Here is a 25,969-nt window from a genome sequence, read left to right as displayed (position 1 = left end):
TGCAGTTAGAATTATTGATGAGCACTAATTCTAATTGGTGTTGATGCAATTGACAGCCTCATTTCACATAGGGATTATTATCAGGATTGAGTAGTTTTTAGAAAAGTTAAAGCCTCTGCTATCATATTGTGTAACAGTGATTATAAGCCTCTTCATTAAACTGTGTGGGAGTATTGTCACTGAATAGAATGCTACGTGCATCAGTGTGATCCTCGCACCAGCTGACATGTTAACTTGAAGCACACTCCAACGACGACCTGTCGCACGCGATTAAAATATCACCCTGTCTTTTCACTGCTTGCTGGCACCGTGCTTCTAGAGGTAGAAAATCCATCTGCCCACCTGGAAAAAGAGCGACCTGTCAGGGCAGGAAATAAATCCCTCTGGCACAGGCCTCCTCCCCGAGCGGCTCTCCTCTCTGCTGCCTCTGTGGAGCCGTCAGTCTGCTCGCCTTTCTGTCTGAGAAGAGGCTTTGTTCTGGTTGACAGAGCTGGGTGTCAGCGATAGAGGACCTCATTAGACAGTCAGAGAGAGGGATGGTGGCTCCCTCTCCACTGTGGGAGCATGGATGGCTCAGAGAGCAGGGATCAGGGGGGACTGTGAAATGGATGACAGAGTGAGGGAGAACTGCACTGGGAGCAGCAACTGTCCTCAACTGTCAGCATCCAGCACACCTCTAAATGGAGGGCTTGCTGCAAAACGCGAGATCCATCCACAGAATGACAAACGCTTTTACGAGACCCTTCGAGGGGTTGGGATGTCTTGTTTTCTCTGGCGACAAGAGCAGAGGACAGAGGGTCGTGTCTGGTTGCCCTCAGGCTGTCCAGAGGTTCTTCCATGAAAACACTTTACAGTAAAATAAAGCTGTTAGTTTTCCACCCTCACTCTTTTTCACTGCTCCTCTGTGAGCTCTGCTTCAGGCATTACTGTTACTCATCTGGTGTTTCCTAAATAAGAGGTCCCACCACTGACGTACGACATGAATGTGCATGAATGAATTTTAATGTCACAGAGGACTTACAAATGTGAAACATTTAACCAAGAGAATAATGGATGATTGAGTTTGGTGAATGATTGTGTACGAAATACAGTACAGGGTATAATGTGCACTCTTTATGAAAATAATAATAACTTGTGTTTGTGTATGAGGACAATACATTTGACTTTTTGAGGAACAGTACGGGAGCCGATATTTTTGCCTGATCTTTGGTCTTGGTGATATGTAAAATACAATGCATTATTGAAAAATAACATTTATTTTTCCATTCTACATAATGTATTTAATGTTTATTATATAAATATTATAAATTGTTTTCCTTAATGTAGATCTGGAGTTTATGTACTCCAGTGCACCTTGCATGCACGTAATATGAGTGATGTTAAACATTGGCGTTATAATACGATATGAGATGTGCCACTTTGTTTGTGGAATGTTCCTGCGTCATTAAACTTTAAACTTAATTAATCGGTCCCTGTGCTCTTGCTTTACCCACAACCCTGAAGTAAGTTATATATTGGAGGGAGACCTGCCTTACAATATAACACAATGAGTTCAGTGTGGTTATACTTGTTTTTCAGCTGTATCATGTAACCTCAGATTATAGACGTATGTCTGTCAGGACCATGTCTCCTGTGCGCTTTCTGGTTGTGAAGGACGGTCACATGCTCGAGGTGAGGAAATGATGTGGTAGAAAGACAGTGGACGGAAATAATTAGCTCTCCACTGATGGAGGAAGCCATTACCAGAGACCTCCTGCAGGCGCTTCTTTCACTTAATATTTCACTTCCACGCTGGCTCACCCAGCTCACAGGATCGGGGGGTAGTTCAAGCCGCCAACTCTGTCAGACATCCCAATTCCAGCACTAACAGGCACATCTTACAACACGCAGCGATGACTCAGCAAACGTGGGTGGCTCATTATTTCCTTCACCCACCAAGAGTTGACAGGGCTGGTGACTTCGTTTGGTTTCTTTGTGACACACAAAAAGAGCAAGAAAACATAAATGTTAGTACCGTAAAACCCAATTAGATGAACCCATTACAACTGAATAACAATGTTATTCCATTCGCTCTTTTAAACTTGTTCATGAAACAGGATGATGACTCTGAGGCAAGATAAACCGAATCAGTGCTTCCGAGAAAAACTGCTCTTATAGTCTCAGATTGAAATGCCCTTTAAACGGGCCTGTCAGCCGAGGGGGGGTTGTTTTGTGACTGTCCAGAGGAATAGGATCATTGTGTGTGATGAGACACATCCTCTTTCCTCATTTTAACAGCTCCTAACTGGATGGTGGTATTTCCCCCCCTCTACAAACAAATCCCAAAAGTCCATTATTCCTCAAACTGTTTTTGAACAGACACAAACATTAGGATATCCAGCTGGTCTCTGTCAGTCCATGGCTGCTGAAAGGTGCACTGTAAGTCTGAGTGTTAATGATGTGAGATTTTGTTGAAAATTCCCTATGATTAATGCTGCAAACTCATTTCTTTAAGGGGACAAATAAATACAATACAATAAATATACGAGTCATCTGTTTTTCATCGGATGCATTTTGGCTTTAAGTTATAAATCAATCATGAATCATAGACTTTATAAATATGTGTAGTTCAAGCGATAATCTGAATTTACCAATGACCCTTGCAATAACGATGTTGGTCGACTGCTTCTCACCAATTTCAACTAATTCAACAACTATTGGACAAATTGTTCAATGGTTAATTAGATTAGATTAGATTCAACTTTATTGTCATTGCAAAGTACTTATTCAACGAAATGCAGTTTAGCGTCTAACCAGAAGTACAAAAAAAAGGAGTTAATAAAAACGCTAGTGCCATCCACCACAGATCAAAATGCAGCTGTATGTACAGTTTATGTCGACATTACAAAAACGAATATCTCGCACTTAATCCTCAGGTGACAAAACGCTTACTAAAACCAGTTTTATACAAATCTCTTATGTAAACAAACACTCTTCTTCTCATGACAGAATGCTCTGTTGTTATTTGTGCTCCACAGTTATGTATTTAATAATTCTGGGCCCATATGGTTATCTTACACAGATCCCATCTGGGGGCTGACTTCAACATATGAAACAAAAACAAATAGCCAGCGGCTTCCTCCCACTCTCTGCTCTCACAAGCTTCAGAGGACAGAAGCCCAGCTGTCTATTGAAGAAAGTTTTCTCATTAAAACTTTCACCCAGATTATATTTGAAAAATGGTTATTTAAGAATCTTGTTGTCACTCTAATTTATACTATGCCACATGTGGCCTGATTATTATCACTGACTGTATGATTTAATACCTTATGTTGTGACGCTGTGATTAAAAGCAGAAATCCCACGATCATGAGCTGGGATCACTTTGAGGATTAGTTGTAAACAGACTTTTTCACAGCTGTAGGATCTGTGCGAATGCTCCAACAGGATTAGAAGGTTCAAAGAAGATGATCACATAAACACCACAGATCCGGAGCCATATTGGATTATCATAGCTGCTTGATTTATGACATGTCAACTCTATCCAATTACTTTCAAATTAGAATACTGATAACAGTTCATGTTTGGTAGAGGAAGAGCTTGAGGATACAATATTCTGGTTATATGGTGCAAACACATTCAGAAGCTAATCTTCCCACTGTAAGTCAGACGCCAAGTGTGCAAAACATTAGATCCGATATCTATTAGTTACCAGAGGGATGAAAGCATTGATTTTATTAACATGTTTTCATATTGTGATGAAACAAGATACAGTACAGAGGGTTCTTGTAACATGAACGAGGATATAAGACCCCCAGATATATTTTCCTTTATCAAACAACAAATGAAATAATGGGCAACTTTGACATTTTTTGAAGGGCAAGAAATGAGATAGAAACCCAGACCATTCCCGAAGCTCATGTTTTGTTACCAATCCATCCTGAAACCGGTCACAACCCATTCACAACTACGACCCTATACCACAGCATAATATCTTTAAAAGGCAAAGTTGTAGTCTGTTTGCATTTTTCTGTCAGGCAGCCAACGTAACTGGACATGGGTCTATTCTCTACCTCCCCTCAGAAATCAAAACTGAACAGAGAGATTCCAAAACCATTTTGCACATGTGAATTGATCTGCCGATGCCGGACTTAGGTGATCGAGCACTGTCACTCTCTCGCTGTTGTCCTGATTAAAGTAGACCATTCATAACATGCAAAATAAATTCAAATGTTCTTTTTACCAGAATTAATACTATTTTTAACTTATTGGTTCAGATTCGTTCCAGCGCTTCACTTTCCCTGAGGCTGTTTGTTAATGTAAAATCCGGCAGAGGTCACAAGGAACAGACTGAGTTGTCATGAGGCCTCACAGTTTTTTTCTCCATTAAAGCAGAAAGGTCAGTGACACGCGGTCAGTGGAGGAAACAGAAGTTGCTCTTTTCCAGCCTTTCGAGCTCTGGTCGGTTTTTTCCTCTGATATTCTTGTGTCACATGACATGTATTCAGCACAAACAGAAAGAACATAAGGACAAAGCAGTAGGTTTGTAAAAAAATAAAATAAATCACATTTTGACGGAGAACTATTGGTAAGTGGAGTTTTGTTTGTGACAATGTTCCACGCTTTCCTAGAATAATGTGAGGGTTGATAATGTAGTGCAGGTCCCACTGTCTCATGTCTGAATGATGCTTCACCTCTGAACTGATCATGGATAAAATCCTGTTTGCATAAAGATTTAACATACAGCTATGTTGGTCCATCTGTGCATATTACTGTCAGCATGAAGCCAGATCTAATCCTCCTGAGTGTAGTGTACATGTGTGTGCATGAGTTTGTGCAGTTTGTGTGTGTTCTAATATATTTGAAGGTACACATGTGTCCACTCTCTTTTTCTAATCAAATATACACTAATGAATAAATATCAATGACTGGAGCCTCTGTAATCTCAGTTCAATTTCTGAACGAGGTCAAATGAATCATATAATAATACTGAAGAGAAAGAAAATAAATTTTGTCTGTGCAACAATTCATTAAAGGGATAGTTCCCCGCAAACAAATCGAATTCACTCATTATCTACTTGCATTATGGTGTAAATGACGCCATTTTAATTGGATTTGAATGTTGGAGCTTACAGAAACATGGATGACATCACAGGAGCCGTAAGGAGGATGTTTCCTTTTTACATTTGAAGAATTGGTGACCATTTACTTCAATTGTATTGGATTCGGCTGCAACACTGTTTACTACTGAAACTCCAAATGTTGACCCACCCCTCCATCGGCATAGTGGTGAGGAGATGATGAGGGAACAACAAAGACAATGCAACACAGAGTTAATGACTAAATTAAAATTGTACATACAATATGAAATGATAAATTAGCATAAAAGCAAAAAGAAGACAAAAATAACTGGGAGATCTAAAACAATGTAGGAGAAAAACAAAAGCTAAACCTCTATAAGTATAATCCAAAGGCTTGGACAAATAAAATCGCACCTAACAGGGAAGCAATTCTGAAATATAATAGAGGAATGGGCCACGGCAATTTAGTTCTTTAAAACCAAATAAAAAAATCATTAATTTAATCATATTTAAATTAAAAAACTACCGCTTGAAATACAACAAAAACTTGGTGGAAGGACACAAATTTGACATGTTTGAGTTTGTGTTTTTGGTTTTGTGTTGATGGTTTCGCTTATCCTGACAATTTGATGTTTGCCCAATGTTATTTAAAGTTTCTTCCAGTTAATGAGGAAGTGCTCTCATTGTCGAAACTGTTGAGTTTCTCTATAAATCTTAAGGTCTTGACCTTATAATGTTAGGATTTGGCCCTTATAATTGAATTGAATACCTTATAGTTTAGCTAATTCCTCTTTCTGCCTCAGATTTTCTTGTAACCTTGTTGCAGCTCTGTGTTGTTGTGCTGTGAGCTAAATGCTAATGTCAGCATGCTAGTACACTGACAACATTTTGATAGCTTGTTATTTTTCGTTGGTTGTTTAATGTTGATGGTTTTGCTATTATTGATAGATATGTTATTAGTTTTGTTGGTGTATGATCATAAACTGAGCAAAGTTCCAATTGACAAATTTCATAATCAATCAATCATAATAATCATCCTGTAGGAATCCTGATTGTCAAAAGTACAAAGTTTCATAGCAGCTCATCCAGTGAATGTTGAGATTTTTCCTTCTGGACCACGTTCAACCAACAGGGGGCGACGTTATCACCAGTGTCTCTGTGCCGTCATGGATAAAAACAATCTTATTGTTTTTTTCCATAGCAACCAATGTTAATATTTTTCATCTCAACATCAAACCAGTGGCCCAGTTCAGAGAAGCAGGACTGCTGTCGATAACACTCATGTCACATTCAGAGGTGCTCGATACTTCTGCAGTCTGTATTCACTGAGCTGGAGACTGGTAATTGACTTGCCTAGTTTACTTGTTGCTGTGATAATGACGCTGGGGAGATCAGACGGGAGGACTCTGATACATGTTTGCAAACAAAGCCTGACATTTGTTTTTGTGTCTCTTTACCAGACAACTAACGAAGATTAATTATATCACGGAATTCCAGATATCATTCATGACAAACAAATGACAAATGTCAAATAATTAAGACAGTGCAGCAGACATACGGTCTATACAACACACAAATGAAAGGTGAAGAAATACATAAAACTCTGATTTCAAATAAATGTATCAGTTAGGCAGTTAGGCAGCACAACAGTGGCTGTGATGATGCTGCAGTAAACATCACAAATAATCTCCAAAACCCTTTTAGTTCTCATAGTAAAAGGCCGAATGGAGATGTATGAACTAACTTCCTGAGGTTAATGCATTTGTTCCACAAATCATTTCAACCTCTGATTACTATCTATTTCTGATACTGCAATACAAAGATCTGCCCCGTTTAATCTGTATTCGGAGGTGGATTTTAGGTAAGCAGATTAATGCTGTTGACTGCTGCATTCCTGCTATGCTCTAATCTGCATAATGGGCTTCAAGGAGAAGACACTAATGTTACAATAATGCTCATATTACTTTAAAATGGCAGCCAGGAGAGGAACCTGATATACTGCAGCAGAGGAGCCCTCATCAAACTGCAGAGGAGGGAGAGACTGGTTCTGATTGCAGGAATAAATAAAAGAATAAAATGTTCAGTGGCTTGTTGCAGGATTGAAAGCTTAAAGATATTTGGCACAGGAGAGTTTAATGAATAAGGATATTTATATGAGATCGCATTAATGCTGTTGTCTTCTTTCGATGCTTAAAATGATTGTTGAGTTATTTTACTTTATGAACTGTACAGACTGATTCAGGGAGCAGAGGAACTGGATTACTCTTTGTATTACTGTTACGATGATTCATGTGGTCGTCACAGAAATAGCAGATTTATCGTCATGATGTTAAAGGTTATACAAATGAAAACAATCACTTTCATGAATTTTGGAAACTGGACTCGTATTTGAAAGAAACGCAGCATATTAACATTGAGGTTTAAATCTGTGAGAGACTTATAAGATCATTGATCCGCTTATTTGTTTTAGTTGGATTTCAGCGGAGAAATTTCCTGCTGGGAGGTTCAGGCTGGCTGACGGCTGAAAATAAACATGTTCCAAAGTCACCCACATGCATTTCCTGTCAAAATGTCAGAGTTTAGCAGGGATTGCTCAATTAAAACAAGTTTCAGTTGAAAAAGTATTCTCAGTGTCTAAGAAGCATGTAACTGTAAAGATTCTTATGAAAACCATGCACATTTTTCACAAAACAAAGAAATTAATTGTAGTGACTTGAAAAAAATGATGAACTTTTATTTTGATATAACTCATTCAATGAATTGCAGAGCACGGAAAACAATCTCAGATGCAAAACTCTATTTGTCATTATTATCGTCATGGAATTAAAAAAATGTGAAACTGTGTTAGAGGAATATTACAAAAACTGCCAAAATATAATACTTCTACAATAACAATTCTATTTAATCTTTTATAGTATATAGTGTTAAAGGCACAATTATAGCCTAAATGCATGGACAAATTGTGTGCCTCTAAATATCTGCTCTGCTTTCTAAAATGTGCTGTAAAATGCATAAACAAATTGGTGATAAAGTAACATGAAATTGAGCATTGGTTTGAATTTGCTTGACCTACACATTTATTAACACATTCACAGACCCTGCAAATGTTCGTCAGCGAAATTGACAATAAATATGGGTTCTTTATTGTGAAACTTCATGTTTGTATATAGCTCTTTTCAAATCAAGAAAATCTTATGGTTTATTGTGGCCCAGCAGCAAGGCCACAGTGCTTCCCCCATCTCTACAGCAAGTGTCTAAATAATACAACTAAATGTGAAACAGTGTTTTATTTACAGACAAAGGTCATCTTATTTTCAGCTTGCCTCCTCTAAAGAGAGGTCAGCGAGCAGAACAGCTTTCTTTCTGAAGGACGGGTCATCAGGATACACTCAGTGCTTGAACTGACTGTTGAAGGATTTGTTTCTGTGCCGCCGTGAAGAACCGAGGGTTTCAATGTGAAGCCGTCAGCTAAGATCCACTGAACAAAACCTTTTCATTGTGGATTAATGTGAATTTGATGTCAGTTCAGATTTCCCCAAACCTTGGGTATTGTATTTTATAAACCAAGAACACGTGAGAGGCCGGGTGTACGTGAGAAGAAACTCTCAATACAAATGGTCACGCAGAGAATATCAGCAGAAGGAGCGGAGAAAAATCCAAAGTAAGCTAATCAAGCACCAAGTCATATGCAGGAAGGCAACACTGGGAAAAACACGAGAAAGCATGTACACAATGGAAATCTGCCAAAAACAATAAACTGAATGCACTGAGGCAAAGTCTAGTGGCAGGAACCACAGAGGCAGGAACCAGCAGATTAAACTCACAGAGGTGTAGCCACAAAAGTTAAGTATATTGGGTAAAGAAATATTATGCAAGTTCATTTATTCTTTCAAAAATGACATTTGTGTATAAATATTCTTAGACTCCAAATGTCATTGAGGAAAACTGAAATTAGTGTAATTTTATTGAAAAATCTTATATAATCTATTTCAAAATTACAATAAAACTCTTTTTGTGGAGGTATAAATAATTATTGTAGCCATTTAGCGCCACCCCCCTTGATTAATCGAGGACTACCTTGTGAGTGTCCTCGAGGTGAATAATAGGAAGTGAACAGGCCCCCTGGTGAGGCAAATCAGGAACTTTACTGAAAGGAAGTGAAGTAATGTCGGCTTCAAAATAAAACAGGAGGTAGGAAGGAAACATGAAACTTGAAACAATTAGATGTGGCAATTGTTGATGGGACTCACTCACCTAAATTGTTGAATCCATCATATTGAAATTGCCTTTTGACTATATAAAGGTTTTTTCTGTAGTTTTTCTGTAGAAGTGTTCGTAGAACTGTAAACCATCCCCACTGTTTCCTCGGATGCTTTGCTTTGCATTTCCCAGAGAAGGCCTTCTCTCTGTGTGTGTGTTTGATTATTTATAACCCCAGCCTTCATTAGGAAATCCAATCTGCAGGACACAGTCTGTATGCCCGATGTGAGTGATTAAGCTGAAATGCATCTAAATAGGTCAGGTACACATTCTGCACCGTGCATTAAATATTTCCTCATTTACCAGAGAGCTATACGCATTCAGGTTAAAGTGCATTTCCAGACTGTTTCTCCAACGTACTGGGACATTTTCAAAGTCCAACTTCTCTACTGATGTGTGTGTTTTATGTATAGATGTTCAGTTGCTGTATAATCTTATTGGAGAGAGAAATGTACTATTTTTGACAACTGCAACATTTTCACTGGGACTTGATGAACAAATTGCCAACAACGATCCCATCAGCTTTGTGTTAAGAATCTATCTATCCCAGTATTTAAGGATCACCGTGTGGAGAGAATCCGACCACAGTTGTAGCAGACTGTGTAATTAAATGACAGTGGATGCGACTGATGTGGGTCAATGAATTTTGCAGCTGAGAAAAAGGATGGTTAAGCGTCTCCCATACTATAATGTGATAAGAAAAAACAACTGAAGCTCAAGGCATTTACAGAATTCGATCAGATCATGGCAGATACTTGTTTGTCAATTCACTCAGTTGGGAAACTTCCCAAGCAATATAAAGAGACCATTCATCCGCAGCCTCCCTAACCAGCCATTCCCAGTGGATCTGTTCCTATCTGCTCCTGTATCTGAGTGGATGTACATGTGCAGGAGTGAGACCAGAGCTAAACCAGTGGCACCATCATCAAACCCTGTACAAATACCAAACTCCGCCCTGTCACTTTATGATTTGATTTCACCCATTAAAGTACAGTTGCCAGCAAGATTCTGATATTTTACAGTGTATTTACTCTTTTCTTTCTATATATATGTTTATTTAAACTGTTGACTGTTCCCACTGTTATTTCCATTTAGACTTTATTGCCATAAAATGTATTTGAATAATATGAAATCAGATTTGACTGTTAAATAATGCTAGAAGCTACGACGATTTACATTTCACTAATCTGCTTCAGTCCATCTCCTGTTGCCTGTTGTCCACTCTGACTCTATCCCCCCGGCTCCCGTCTCATCTACCTTGCTCCCCTCATTATCCTTTCTCCCAGTTCTGCAGATCCATTGTCTCAAAATCTCCATCCAGCTCCCCTCCTTCACCATCTTCATCCAACTTGCCTACTGTTTGATCATGGGAGATTGAGATGGACTCTGGAATCCGGTGTGATCGACGCTGTCCTCCTCACTCATGAGAACCTTCCAAACAATGTATACAGCATCTGTGTTTCTTCTTCCTGCAGCTGCTGCTTCCTTAAGCTCAGCAGAAAAACAGAACACTGTAGACGGATGCATCTGCCTTAAAGAATATGACAACATGAAACACGACAAGCATAGAAAGCTGAATTAGTTGGTCCCGATTGCAGCGCTGTTCTCTGGCCTGTGCTTACAACAGCTTGGATCTTTTTCCGTGTGTTATTAAGAAACATCTGCATCCTGAGCATGGGCTGAAATATTAAATCAGTGTGTTCATCGCCTGCGATACTTTATGCCCAGTGCCTTCAGGGTTTTATGGTTTTACAGTGCAGCCTAACATGTCATTCACCTCCTCTGGTTTGAACAGATACATCTGGCGAATCTGACATTCTTGTAGCGTGCCTGCAACATCTGGCAGAGGGAAAAACATGAGAGCCATATCACAAAACACAGACACAGGGGGGATATAAGTATGTGTGATAAATAAGATAGAGAGAAAGAGAGAGAGAGAGAGAGAGAGAGAGAGAGAGAGAGAGAGAGAGAGAGAGAGAGAGAGAGAGAGAGAGAGAGAGAGAGAGCGTGTGTGTGTTTGAGACATGGGAGGGGGGGAGCGATGTACAAGTGTAAAAAGAGAGGGGGTTGCAATCCATCAAAGTTTAAGAAAGCTTTTTCTTGATGATATTGATGGGGACACCTCTCTGGATGGGGGGGATCCAACCATGCCTGACCCGTACCACATCCTGCCAAGTTTCACGGTAATCCATCCTCTATTTTTTGCCAAGTCCTGCTAACAAACAAACAAACACAGATGAAATCATTGACTAATTGACAGAGGTAAACACAATTAAAAGCTTTACTTGTAAAGTAAATACAGTGCAGGACTGATACAATGATTTTAATAAAACTATCACAGGATTATGGTAAAGAGTTAAGTTGAATTTCTAAGAGCTTACATTTAAAAAATGTCTTGGTGTATTCTGTTTGGCATTGTTACTGAAATCATCTTCTTGACAAAAAATGTTGCTTCATGGCATTTATACAAAAAAATATTGAAATCGTCCTCCACAGATAAAGATGACATGTCTCAGAGTCCAATACGATGCAAGATGTCAAAATGCAGTACTGAAAGTGTTTAGAGGACATAAGTATTGAGAAATACCTCTGTCAGCTGATTGTAGGTTGTGTGGTGTCATTCAAAGCTCAGCTATTTTGAACACTCGGCTCTGGGCACCATCAAGTGAGCAGCAGCCCAACATCTGTCCTGCCGGTACTATTCAAATATCTAATATTATTTAGATTTCAGAATATCTTAGAATAAACTTTATCATATATTTGTGCTCATGAAATACTTGACATTTATTTTTTATTTTTTTCTCTCCACAGAAATCCCTCTGCTCCTCCAGGAACAATGGATATTCCAGAAGATTATGAATATGATCCAGACTATGAGTACAGTAACGATTCATATATTACTCCACACGAGAAGCCCGTCACGCAGCCCAAAGCGATGTGTTTGAAGGAATTCCTGTGTGTGTTTTTGCTGGTGGTCAGCGTGGTGACTTTCCTGCTGGGCTTCTTTGGAAATGCATTAGTCATCTGGATATCTGGCTTCAAGATGAAGAAGACGGTCAACACCACTTGGTACTTGAGCCTGGCGATCTCCGACTTCGTCTTCTGCACCTTTCTCCCATTCAGCATCACCAACATGGTGATGGAAGAATGGCTCTTTGGCAGCTTCCTGTGCAAGTTCACCTCGTCCATCATGTTCGTCAACATGTTCAGCAGCGTCTTCCTCCTGGTCTTCATCAGCATCGACCGTTGCATCTCTGTCATGTTTCCGGTTTGGGCCCAGAACCAGCGCACTGTCAACAAGGCGGCCGGTGTCGCCGTCCTGGCCTGGATTCTTGGCATCGCTCTGAGCATTCCCTCGATGATCTTCCGGGACGTACGCAGTCACCTGGGAAGGACCATCTGCTTCAACAACTACACATTACATCAGGACAGTCACAAAATAGTTGCAGTGAGCCGTCTCATTGTCGGCTTTGTAATCCCATTCATCATCATCATTGTGTGCTACTCCATCATCATCCTCAAGCTCCGCACCAGCAGGATGACCAAGTCCAGCAAACCCTTAAAAGTGATGAGCTCACTGGTAGCTGCTTTCTTCATCTGCTGGCTGCCCTACCACGTGTTCGTCCTGCTCGAGCTGAACCACCAAAGCTACGACCATGGTATCTTGATCTCTGGACTCAAAGTAGGCGCGTCCATGGCGGCAGCAAACAGCTTCCTCAACCCGGTGTTGTATGTTTTCATGGGCAATGACTTCAAGCAGAAGTTCAAGAGCTCCGTGCTCTCGAAGATGGAGAACGCGATGGCAGAGGAAGGGCGCACCACCAGCAGATACCTCTCCAGGTCAAGCTCGATGGACGGCAGAGCTTCCACACACATCTAGGGATGTCACACATCCAAACATTACGGTCTTAAAATCTGCAATTCATCAACTATGCCTTTGATTGTGGGGAGAATCTGTAAGCCTGAGTCAATATGTCCACGTGCTCACGCTGCAGGGTGAGTGGAATCAGTCTTATCGAGCTGGAGTGTTACAGATGTAAAATGTGATGGCTGTAGAATATGATGTACAGATAAAACGTGTGATATCATTATTATTGTTACTCATTTACCATAGAACTGATCGTTGTAAAGTTGTCATTTGTTGTCCTTGACCTCTGAACTAAAACAATATTAAGGCTAAACTGAAGATTAACATTTGCTTTAGGATACAGGAACTGGTGACTGTTTTTTCTGTTTGAATGTACGTGAACTCTCAACTGATAACACCCAAAGAGAGGTGTTAGTTTTTTTTTTTTTTATGGACACCACGTCGTGCAATAAGTTCTGTGTAGCATCATATTCTTTTAGTAGCATCCATAGTTTGACTGAAATACAAAGTTTAGATGGGTGGACGATTTTCCTGTATAACAACTCATCATGATGCAGTACAAATAACATAAATCCAGCTATTATAACTATATTTGTTAAATGAATGCATATTTTTTTTGATTTCATGTATGAGAAGTGTACAGTTGAAATGATTTGTGCAATAAAGTTTTTGAATGGTTTTCCCAGTTCTGAAGAGTCATTTCTTTTTTTATTACAATCAGCTCTTTGTCTCAATCCTTAGGCTTTGTGTTTTCATTATTCAACATTTTTTCTTTTTATGTTGAAAAGTGGAACAGAAGGAAGAGCAAGACTCCAAAAATGTTTAATGAAACACCAGCGGTGAGTCACATTTTAAAAATGCAGTAGTCAGTGTTATTATTAGTTATTGTAACCACTGGGCCAGGTGTTAACCTGAAAGGGCTCAGCTCTACAGTGCGCTTGAGAGTCATTTGTTATGTTCATTTGTTCAGACGTTTCCCCTCTTTGAGCTGCAGGCAGTTGGGTCACCATGTTGCAAACACCCAGAGACAACAGCTGGCGAAGAGAGTTAAGCTGCTAAAGAGCCAGATGTTGGTCGAGACCAAAACAGAGCAAAAAAACGAGAGTGAACACTGGAGTGACATTCATCTGATGGTCTTAGCTTTTCATCGGCACCATCATCAGTTTAAAAATGCCTGTATAAGCCTGACTGATGATGTGATAGAGACAGTTTGCACCAGTTCATTTTTAAAGAGCAAAAGCCAATGGAGAAATGCCACACTTAGTTGTCTGACCAATGAGGTTAATTTGTTTGTCGGGGCAGCCAAAAAGAGCAGGCCATAGAAACGTACTCAATATACTTATTTATTGGGGCTTATCACATTACATTCATTCCATAAAAAATACATTCAAATGTGACACCTACGTTCAGAAAGTGTCCGCTTGTCAATGAAAGTGAGAGCCAATAAAGTTTACAGCATGTGTTAAAAATAGAAACGACTCCCGTTTTGTTTGTTGCAATACAAATATTTTTGAGGTCTCAGCACACACTATAAAAATATATTCATATCATATTGAAAATGGAAGTCAGTTTATGTTTTCTCTCTCTCACTCACCAGTGCTAATGTCAATGTATGTGTATATATATATATATTTATTTATTTGTATGTTTGTTTATTTTTATGCATATGGCATAGCACACACAGAGCCATTATAAGACGTGCTGCGTTTTGTTATCACCAGCTTTAACTGTTTCATAGCTCTTGTTACAACAAAGCAATACAAAATAAAAATGTTCACATTCCGTATGATTAACTAAAAGTAAATCTCTAACGATCACTACGGCTAATGAGAACCTCCGGTCACTAACGTCATTGTAATGCCTAATTCCTCAGTGATCTTTGGGGCAAGTGTTGCACAGCAAGTGCTTTTTGGATTTTCTGCTTCTAGTCCAGTGTCAAGAAACCAAATTAGTCATAAATACATGCTGTCGAGATAAATCCTCTTCTCTCTTTGAGTCAGTGCCTTCAAGAGAGGTTCTTCTTCTTGAACAGGAGGAGCTGAGAATTGAGTTTTTTAACCTCTTCATCATCAAAAAACATGATTTCTCTAACATACAGCGGAAGTTGAATAAATTACAAAAAGCCTGGAAACACACAGTATCGTCATCAGGTAATTAAAGCCTGAATATTGCATTTTCCCCTCGAAATAAGGGCTCAAAGTTTTCAGCTTCTCAGTGAAGTTCATGTATAAAATAGAACGTTTCTGTCACTGGTAGCAGCAGAAATGTTATGTTTTGATTTCTCATAAGAGTTACGTCTCTTTTGCGTTATGCAAGCTCATACAACATAAACTTTGCAGAACTGTATTCAATATTTTGGGTCAAATGTCTGCTTTCAAATGTCAGATCTTTGTAGTCAGCGTTGTACTGTCTTCATTTTAAGGCGTGTGCACATGCCGACACAGCACATGTGCATAGAGCAGGATAAGTGCTTCTTGTAGGAGAAAAACAAACCTCCATAGTTTAACCTGTGTCTTCTACTAATGCACGAAGCTGCAGGAGTTCAGAAAATAAAAAAAGGATGAATAAAAAATGAAAATAGGAAGTTACAGAGACGGATTTCTTGTCACTACAACTTCCACCTATATGACTCTACAGAAAAATAATTGGAACAACTATTTAAGTGATTTAACTCTACAAAACGGAACAGTCCAGTAAGTGAGGAACAAAGGGAAATGAGAGGATCACAGATATCATCTTGGCATATATTCTGCTGGCACTCCAGACATTTTTCTTTTCTTCAAGGCGACGTCCACCGTTCTGATCAGTTCATTGATGTTCGCTCGCATCTCACTCGTGTATGGGTCATATTCAAGTTTTCTCAGCCCTGATCGCTTGAAGTTTCCATCTTTCTGGCCCTCGACACAGAGCAGGCGGTCCTCAGAGACCTTCAGACCCAGCAACTGGACCATCCCCTTGAGCTGTAAGAACAGGTCCCTCTTCATGTCCTCAAAGTGGACCACACGAACGTTCTTCCCATAATTCAACCAGTCCAGTGTGTGGGACGCCCACCACGGAGCGTAGTTCTTCACAAACTCGGGCCACTCTGCAGAGAACCAAAAAGTAGAGGTGTCAACACAAAATAAAAATAGTATCTTAACAATAACAATAACAACAAATTGACTTTATGTCAATCAAAGTTACTACTAGATTTGACGTTGGTCTCAAATTTCAAAAGAAAGCAAAAATCCAAATAAATGCATGAGAAGAAAATGAAAAAACGTGAAGAGGAAGGAACCGAACACTGATGACGGGCAGGCTATGTTACGTCATTTGTGAAATGTTTGACCTTTTGTCAAACTACAGAAGACCTGAAGGAAAAAACGTTTGCCTGTGAATGTTAACTCTTTGATAAATACTGACTCAAACAAGAAGCTGCTGACAGGATCTGTGATTCATTAACTCACATCGTCACCCTGATATGAGGCTGTAGTTGAATTTTGAAGTTTGCTGTGTGGTCTTATACAGCTAAAGAACTGCTATGAACATGTTGTTCTGATGTTTTACAGCATTAAAATGTACAATACTTCTGTTCCTTGCAGCAAAAGTCGAACTTCAAGAACCCAAACAAAGACGTTTATGCAACAGCCTTTATGCAGATGCCTCATATTGGAAATGAGCAGCCTGTGCTTAGTAATATGTCACGTTACACTGGCCCCTGAGTTGACTCTATGATGATGCACTGGCTTCATCTGAGCCAGTCTCCCTCCACAGAGGTGAGTGCATCACATTGTAGATGTGGGGCACAATGCACAATGTCACCGTGACTCTCAGACCGGAGCCTCTCTTCTGGATTCAAAGTGGCAGCTGTCAAAAAGCTTTTCTCTTTACTGATGTCATCGTGTTATTTCTCCATCAACACGAGGAATAAACACTCATTGGAAATGGCAGCGTGAATGTGCTGATGTTTCCACAGAGTGACAACTGCTGCGTCAGCAACTCTCCAGCTCTCTGGAAATTCAATTAAACCTCAGAGAGATACGCGGACGAGACAAAACCAGTTGCTATGTGAATGTTATCTTAGCAAGGGATGAAAAAATATGTCTTTTTTTTATGAGTTAGTGGACCCAAGCGTTTAATTTCTTTAAGTCATGAATAATGAAGTAATTTAAGAGAGGATAGGTAACTTCACTGCATACAGACAATCATGATATATTGTTAAATATTAACGAAAGGAGCCAAAAACTCCTCCCTGATTTGTTTAACCATTGTGTATAAAGATGGACGAAATCATTGCTCCTCAAAGGCTTCCAAATGATTTATATATCCAGCCTTCTCCATGTTAGTGAATTGGACATGGACCAATAAAAAAAAAGTCAAATATCGTTTCTTTTTCTTTAACCTAATTCTTGACCTCAGGCAGTGATTGACTGGTTTCATTGCTCAAAGAGACACTTTGTTGTTTCGTTTATCATGGAAACTGTTTTGTAACGTTTTCATTTTGAAAACTTTGTTTCACAGCCACATTGGCTTTTTGGTGAAAACCACATAAACATCCCAGAGGGTTATTTCCTTATTTTTTTTGACATTTTGCAGATAATAACAATGCTGTTTATTTGCTATTTTCAGCTTTTGGTTTTATGTTTAAAGATTCTAAATTTGAGATAAGTTAGTAAGTAGAATAGTTTTCACCTTTCCCTTTCCAGTGGGCCTGGGAGGCAAATCCGATGTGGCCCCCATATTTTCTGTTAAATTCTGCCATGAGGGCTTTGTAGGGGTTTCGAATCATGACGATGCTGGAGTCAAAGGTTTCGATCTCCTTCCTGCCGCTCTCATGTGTCTTAATGCAGATCGTCCTCCCGCTCCTCCAGTGGTCTCGCTCCCCCTTAAATCCTGTGAAACAGTGATCATGTTTAATCCAGCACAGTGTTATTCCTGAACTTGTATATTTGTGAATCATGTTAGTTGAATGTTGAGGCCTGCCTTTATTGTAAAGGGAGCCATCAAAGTAATAGCTGCCGGTGTAGTAGCCCGTGGCGAGCTCTATGAGGTGGCGAGCCCAGGTGTTTCCGGCCCCAGGGAAACTGGCGAGGGCAACTAGCTGCTTTGCACGTGTGGGGAGGAAATGTCGGTCCATGCAGCGGTTATCTGACAAAACACACGGGTTATATTATTCATTTTTTATATGTGTAGAACCTTCTGCAGGGATAAACACGGACATCTGACTGTGACATTGTGGTGTGGGACACAGTGACACTGCAGAATGTTGGAACAAGATGTTTCACACAATCAAACTTCAGATAGATACTGAGAATAAGTCACTTCCTGTTTATTTTATAAAACAGGAGCTACAGAAAAATGTCTGTTATGTTGAAACACTGTAAGTCGGGGGCAGAAACATTTAGCGTCGATAGAGAGAATGAAAAGGATCAACACAGGGAGACAGAGATGTTAAAGTGTTATTTATTGCTGTGTGTGGGTTAGTTTGACTCACTGCTGATCCTCAACAGTTGCGTAATAAAACCCACATACTGACGTTTATGCGTCGCTTAGGATGTTTGGTCAGTTTAAAAAATAATTACATGAGATCCTGTATTTGTGTTTTTTGCTTGTCAGATGTAAACGTCACTTTTTGTTTACTGGGTTCTTTGGTTTCTGCTGATCTAAGCTCCAACTGTCTGGTGCACCAAGGAAACATCGCTCACAAACCACAGACAGAACAACTCTGGATATTGACAGAGAGAAAAAATGTAATCATTATATGTAAGCTTTTCTTTTAAGTTATCATATTATACAAAGATATTTACTAAGGATACTTCAAGTTTTATTATTGAACAGTTGTGATAAAGCTTTGCCTTGGTGAAAAATGGTGAAAATTAAAGACAGTACCAGTGAATGTTACATGGCAGTTTTGAATATCAAACTTAACTTGTGTGGTTTAATTAGTTGAATAAGCCAACAACAGATATTACTTTGAATTTCTCAATTAACTATAAATCTTTGTAAGATTATATACCGTAGTTGAATATAGAAAAATATGTATGCATACTGCAGTAAGAGGATTTACTGAAATTATAAGAGATAATATAATTTATATATTTTTGTGTCTTTAAGGTCTAATATTATTATTTTATATATTATATGACATAACATAACATTTTATATAGAGAGTTTACAACACTGCAGTTCATTTTAGATAAATGCTTCCGACATTCACAGTTCTGCATTTGTATTGTGTTAACACAAATTTAAGAGACTGGGAGTAAAGTCTTGTATATTTGATAATCTCACTGTGCTTTAAATGTGCATGTATGTTGTCCTGCACACAGGAAGTAGTGTCGGCTTCCTGAAAGGTTACTTGTTCGTGTGCCTGTGAGTATGGTGGCACACGTGCGTTGCCAAACTTTACCTTGAACCTGCGTCTGGTACACAACAAAGTACTCGTCATTCCCACAGCTCTCAAACTCCTCCCCGTGACAGCGGTGCAGACACATGTCCTCGTTCTCCGGCTCATGAAGGGAGAACAGGTTTGTGGGGAAACCGCAGTAACATCGATCTCCAGCCAGGACAGCAAGGGTTTTCTCCTGAAATACGGCCGCCGTTACAAACTACAGACACATCTACATGTACACATATGCAATGCATGAATATCCGTCCGAAATGTTTCCTCACCCTTTCTGTGCACATGTCCACACACTTGTCCACGGACATGTTGTGGATGACTGCGTAGAAAGGAAGCGCCAGCGTGACATTTTCCGGCCGCTGAAAACACCCCTTGAAAATGGCGTTGCCGTCTGAAATGGAAAATGCAAATCGCAATGTTATTCGTGGACAGCTAAAAAAACAACATGAGCTTCGGTTTTCTAGTTTCTGAGCTCAGCTTCCATCAGCATGTCCTCTATCCACTGACCCGTGATGAAGAGATCCCACTGGGACTCTCCTCTAGTCTGCAGAGGCCCTGACCCAACCAACGGCTGTGCTCCCTTCCCCGCAGTGTGATGACGACCTTTAACCTCGGGTCCTCGCTCTGGTGTGGCCGATAGACCGTAAATCCAGTCGGCAGAGAGGAGCAGCTCTTCTCTGCTCTCTCACGTGATGTATGTTTGATTTGCCTTCGAAACCGGTATATTTAAGTATAATTACAGAACAGCTGGAAAATTATTTGTGTTCAGTCTCCAGGCTTCTTAACATAAAGAATCCAACAAAAGGGACCGGAAAGAAGGTTTCTCACGGTTAGGGTTAGGGTCACGTCTTTAGCGTTTGAGTTTTTTTCTGAATGACTGAAAAATGTCAACATCTATTTCGAATTAACGTCAGGCTGTCAAGGTGTCAGGCGTGCTGTAATGAAGCTGTCTCGCTGTCAATAGGCTGTTATTAATAACAGAGGAAGGAAAGCAGACACTTAGAGCTTTTTACTGTGACAGATGCCACAATGGAGACAGCTGGCTTTGCTCAAACATGGCTGAAAGAAATATGCAAATGGGGCTGTGCATCTTCCTTCTTATTAAATGTCATACTGTCTGTACCAGCGACTCAACAAGACTCCTGTCCCAACATATTAACCATCAGTGTTGTGAGGCTTTAAACGTAGGTAACACTCATTGCTCATTGTAGCTGTAGTGATGGATGTGTGTGTCCACTGTTTTATTTATTTGTGTTCTTCCTCTGACTTAAAGTTGCACTTTTTAAAGTCACGACGATGTTTTCTTTATTTGCCTGCAGAACATCTTCAGTGGCATCTCCTCTGTTTCCCCCTGTCACATGTGGCAGAGCTTTTCAAATCAAACTTAAATGCTCTTTGTGTGCTCCACTGACTTGTTCCCATGCAGCGTCTGAATAACAAGCAAGATCTTGGAAAGCTGACACGAGATCACTGATGCAAACACAGAGCTGCGTGAAATGCGTGGGATCAAGCGCTCTTCAGCAGCGCCGTGTGGCAACCGCGCGGTGTATGAAATAAATGCAGAATGTTCACAACAGTTGATTTGTTCTGAAAACACTCCGTCATGTGAGCGTGATCGTCACTAAACCCACAAAACTGCCACCTCGACACTTTGGCTGCATTTCCTCTCTTATGTTCCGAGAGGGCCTCACATGACAGAGATCAGGGTCAGAGGTGAAGACACGAACACGAAGACCGGACTCAGCAGTCTGACTGAAGCCAAACCAGGAAAAAAAAGGAGAAATGAATATAATAATAAACAAACAACACTGAACTGAACTGAAATGGGAAAATAAGAAGTGACCATCACGGCTCGAGCGCACTTAACAAGTCACCAGAGATGTATTAACTGACTTGAACCTTTCATATGAACAGATTATGTCTAAGAACTAGAGTTCCACTCGGCAGGAAGCATACAAGGCCCAACAGTCCCCTCATGAAGACACTTTCGAATTCACTAGATCTAAATAAGCACAGCTTAAATATCATTCCATTAACATGCCTGATTTATTTCCATCAAGATGCATTCATTATTCTCTGAGAAAACAGAAAAGTGTATTAAAAAACGCCATATGCACATCGTTAAAGACAGTTAAGGTAAAAAAGGTTTTAAATAATTCTCAGATTCACCTGCCGATATGCAAAACAATTTCAACGGCTTCTTCCCGGACTCATATCACATCCCTCTACCAAGTTTCAAGGCAATCCATTTGTTACTTTTTTGTTAGGAGTGAAAACATAAGCTCCTTGTTGGAGGTAAATATTTGCCAGAGATACTAACCCTCAATTTTTCACATCACCTTATTTCTAAAGAACTAAGCAGCTGCGGAGAAAAGGGAAGAAAGAAAAGGTGAAGTTTCATCACCTTGTGAACGGGACTTCCTAGAATCTGACACTTGAAAATACCCGAGGAACCTCGAAAAGCTTTTAACTATCTCTTCGCACAGATCTTTTTCACTTCTGATAATCGGCCCTTCCTCTATTCACTTCACTTCCTGTTGGCAGGCAGCGAGTGCTCAGAATGCAGGCGACGGCTGGTCAGGTTTCAGAGATGGAACAGCTCTCTGGGGACAGAGGTAAACACCAGATAGCAGACGGAACTCAACTGTGGCATTAACCCAAAAAATAAAACCAATCTCTTTCCCTAAAAGCAGCCAGGCTACGTCCTTCATTACCGTCAGTTACCCAGAATGCTCAGGTCTTGCTACAATCAAGTAATCTCAAATGTTTTTACAAATCGTGTGAAAAATTCATTCTTCACATTTCAAATGTGCCAGCTTCCCGTTGACTTAATGACCTTGGGGTGGGGGTGTGTGTGGGAGGGGGGGTGTCAGACTCACAGCGGCGCGCTGACTCCTGGCTCAGCTCCAGCCTATAGATGGACAGGCGGTTGGCTCCGCCGCACAGGCTGCTCTTCTCTCCTTTACACTCCATGCTGCATTCGCTCTCTGAAGTGTTGGGCGCCTGGATCTTGTGACCACAGTAGCACTCGGCTCCAAACTCCAGGCCTGCGTACATGTAACCCCTGGAAGAAAGAGAGGGAAATAAAAGGAAGAGAGGAAGGTTCCAATGATTATTCTCAGCCTTCATTGTGTTTCTTAATCCTTTACATATCAGTACACTTTAAAATTCTTAACACCTGGAACGCTGTAATCAAAAATTATAGCTACCGCCCTGTGTTGTATGACTCCGAGATTCCAGTTTCTTTCTAGATCATTTTTTTCAGTCTCATATGACATCACCATGACCTTTCACCTTTGATCACTGCAATGTATTTAATTTGAAGGTCATCTTTGTGTCCAAATGAAGAAATAACATAAAAGCAGTCTTGAGACCACCCGAACCTAATCAGATAATCTGTGAGTGTCTGCCAAATTATAAATTATTCTATCAAGGTGATTTTAAAATAACACGTTCCCAGGTTAAAAAAAAGGGTTTGACCCTTGACCACCAAATTGTAATCAGTTCATTCTCAAATCAAACTAAACATTTGTACCCAATGTGAAGACGTTGCTGATGTGTCACTCACAAGGCAAAACATGTGATTTGTAAGCTCAACCTTCAACCACCAGAATGTAATTAGATTATCCTTGAGTCAAACTCAATGTTTGAACCAAATTGAAAGAAATTCCCTCGAGGCTCTGTTGAGATTTTGTCTTCAGAAGAGTGGGACGGACAACCTGCAGACATAATGCCTCTGGTCACGGACTGTCGCCGGCACGGTGACTCAAAATGAACAAATGACGCATCGAGCATGTTGAGGGAAATATGAAAACACAAACGTTGAAACAGCATCTCTCTCTTTGGTCATTGAAATGAGAGTAGCACATGCTGTGAGGCTCTGAAGTAAACCCAATTATAATTAAGTGTAGTTTAATCCATCACACAAGACCTCCCTGCTTTTGCTTCAAGGAGGATTTGACTCCACACTTTTTAGGCGCAATTAGACCCAGACCTCAGTGCGGTTGCCCTCATTTGTTTGTCTGTTTTCATAAACCCATTGTGGCAAGGGCAACTGGCTGCGAGGAGGAGGAGGAGGAGAAAACAAGCATCTCTCCCTGTTCCTATTCCTCGCTCTGTGAATAAGTGATGTGTGTGATTCAATGCATTCGATGGAGCCGTCGCTGGTTTTCCGCAGGGAGGAAAGAGAGGTGAGAGGAGGATGGTGCGGTCGCAGAGAGGAGAAGACAGGATGTGAGGAAACATGGAGGAGTGGAGCCGAGAGATAAAGTGGAGCCTATATACATGTATCTGTTTTTCATGAATTTTCATTATGTAATGTGGCCTTGACTAGTGAGTTGGCTGGTGTCATAATCTAACTTTTAAAACTTTGTGATTTCAATTCTATGTTTGAATGTGAATAAGCAATGACATGGGAGGAAAGGCTGGTTATTAGCATATCATCTTTTGGTTAATGCTTGCTTGATGATTCTTATTTTGTTCAGATAGCCATTATATACTTCAGTAGTTTTCAGATATGATAATACAACTAATGATTGACCACCTAGAAAAGTTTCTATTACATCTCATTATCTTCATCAGCAGTTATACTTTGCCCAGTTGTCCTGGTCACGTACAGGAACGTTAACATTTCCATTACGTTTAGTGCAATTTAAGACTCTGACTTAATATCCATCACATGAATTTATAAGCTGGAGCTCATATCTCTGACAACACTGACTGAGTGATTACATCTATAATATCATTGTGGCTCAAAAAAAGATTAAAAATGAAGGAAACACTTTGCTTTGAATATTTCTATACAAGATTTTTTTTACAGGCCCTACTTTAAATCTCAGTGAGCATAAGGAGTTGAAAAATGAGGAATGTCTAGTGGACGAGTGTTTTTTGCTGTCTCTCTGCTATTATACCTTTCAGCACAGTTGTCCTGGCAACGGAATACAGTCATTTTTTTGTAGTCGAAGAAGGAAACCCCTCTCAGCGCTCGCTTCGTTGTGTCATCCACGTAGCAGCCGCTGTACTTCGCTGAAAGAGAGAGAAACATGTTAGTCGTGTACCCAGGGAGGAACTCTTACTGATAACACACAAAAGACATGTGTGGAGTTAATCCTGCGCTGCAGTCAAAATAATGTCTGAAAAAGCTGTTTGATCTTAGAAAAGTGAGTGTGCGAAAAGTGAATACTATCAGCAGTGGTATCCTCATACACAGAGTAGTAACAAGGCCCATGAGGCATCCAAACTGGGGCAGGAGCCTTTATTTATTTATGCAGACACACAACCCCTTCTAGTGGCCTGTAAGTTAGTAGCAGTCACCGCTCTGCATTTTTCACATGTGTGTGTGTGGGGAGGTGGGGCTTCAGTGAACCTCTGCAGAGGAGTATACAGCAGCCCCTCCACGGCTCCTCATTAAAAACACTGCTCCCCTGTCAAGAGCGCGCCACCCGGGCTCATGCTGTACCTTCAACAAACAAACCTCTCGCCATCTGTGCACTGCCATTACCCCTCTGAGCCTCTGTTAATAGCTAAATGGATGTGGTGGTGGAGGGAGGGGGCATGGAGTACTAGTCCCCTGCATTACTTTAATTGTGTGCCTGCGTTTCAGATGAGGACTCAGCTTTAATCTTCCTCCTTACTATTGTTGTAGATGTAAAATAATCTGCTTTAGGATGAGGGGAAATGCTGCAGATACAATACTCTCAGCTCAGCAGGACGCGAGGCTCAGGGATGAGCAGCAGATGCATCGGATTTGTCCGTATGATTATTAGCTGATGTGGGATTATTAATTTACTTAATTTAACCATATTAATCAACTTTCTACAACAACCTCCTTATACCCAAGGACTTATTAAAAGTATAATGACACTAATCAGGAGGCTTTCAGGTGTATTCTCTCTCTGGTCTGCTCTTTCAGTACAGTGTGCTTGTGTGCTTGCACCGCACAGTGCAGATCCATGCTTTCATCTTATGCTGCAATATTCCCTCCAATGAAATTCACAGCCAGAGAGAATGAGCACATTTGCAGAGAGAGGAGGAGGAGGAAGAGGAGGAGGAGAAAAAAACCTCATAGCTGATTCTGGGCTAGCTAAGACTTCACAGCAATGAGCAGCTCTGAATGTATAACAGTTAACGAATGCTTTGAAGCTGTTAATTACTCCATCATCACGTTTAGCTGCAGTCCTGTGAGGTTATAGCGTTTTCAGAAAACTTGATGTTTTCAAGGCGTTGAATTGCCCAAAAGATCAGCAGTGTCGTGGTTAGAAACACTTAGTTCTGTAAACCAGTCTGTAACCGAACCACTTATTTATTCTCTCTGTAGGTTTGATTCTCCTCGGGCTCAGAGAGGTGGAAGTCTGTTGCAGAGGAGCGCGGGTTAAACTCATCGCACAGAGCGTGCAGCAG

General features: G+C 40.3%; 2 protein-coding genes across 2 annotated transcripts in view; one reads left to right on the top strand and one right to left on the bottom strand.

Moving 5' to 3' along the window:
• Positions 1-11,934: 11,934 nt before the first annotated feature.
• Positions 11,935-13,867, top strand: cmklr1 (chemokine-like receptor 1). The gene is made up of 2 exons (XM_062383535.1): positions 11,935-12,015; positions 12,132-13,867. Exon 2 carries the CDS (start codon positions 12,157-12,159, stop codon positions 13,198-13,200), a length of 1,044 nt encoding a protein of 347 aa, XP_062239519.1. The 5' UTR covers positions 11,935-12,015; positions 12,132-12,156; the 3' UTR covers positions 13,201-13,867.
• A 650-nt stretch (positions 13,868-14,517) lies between these two features.
• Positions 14,518-25,969, bottom strand: part of wscd2 (WSC domain containing 2) — a 40,733-nt gene continuing 29,281 nt past the window's right edge. The window contains exons 5-11 of the mRNA XM_062382196.1: positions 24,481-24,595; positions 22,450-22,634; positions 19,840-19,961; positions 19,577-19,751; positions 18,151-18,315; positions 17,860-18,060; positions 14,518-16,273 (exon numbers count right to left, since the gene is read on the bottom strand). Coding sequence (XP_062238180.1) covers positions 15,921-16,273; positions 17,860-18,060; positions 18,151-18,315; positions 19,577-19,751; positions 19,840-19,961; positions 22,450-22,634; positions 24,481-24,595 — 1,316 coding nt within the window. The 3' untranslated portion in view covers positions 14,518-15,920. The remainder of the gene's footprint in view (positions 16,274-17,859; positions 18,061-18,150; positions 18,316-19,576; positions 19,752-19,839; positions 19,962-22,449; positions 22,635-24,480; positions 24,596-25,969) is intronic.

This window comes from Platichthys flesus, chromosome 3, assembly GCF_949316205.1.
Source record: "Platichthys flesus chromosome 3, fPlaFle2.1, whole genome shotgun sequence".
Classification (NCBI taxonomy): domain Eukaryota; kingdom Metazoa; phylum Chordata; class Actinopteri; order Pleuronectiformes; family Pleuronectidae; genus Platichthys; species Platichthys flesus.
The sequence above is the reverse complement of the archived record's forward strand: the minus strand, read 5'-3'. Positions and strand labels throughout refer to the sequence as shown.

Bases quoted from the DNA above. Each gene is read 5' to 3' on its own strand.
- cmklr1 (XM_062383535.1), top strand. From the start codon at position 12,157: ATGGATATTCCAGAAGATTATGAATATGATCCAGACTATGAGTACAGT.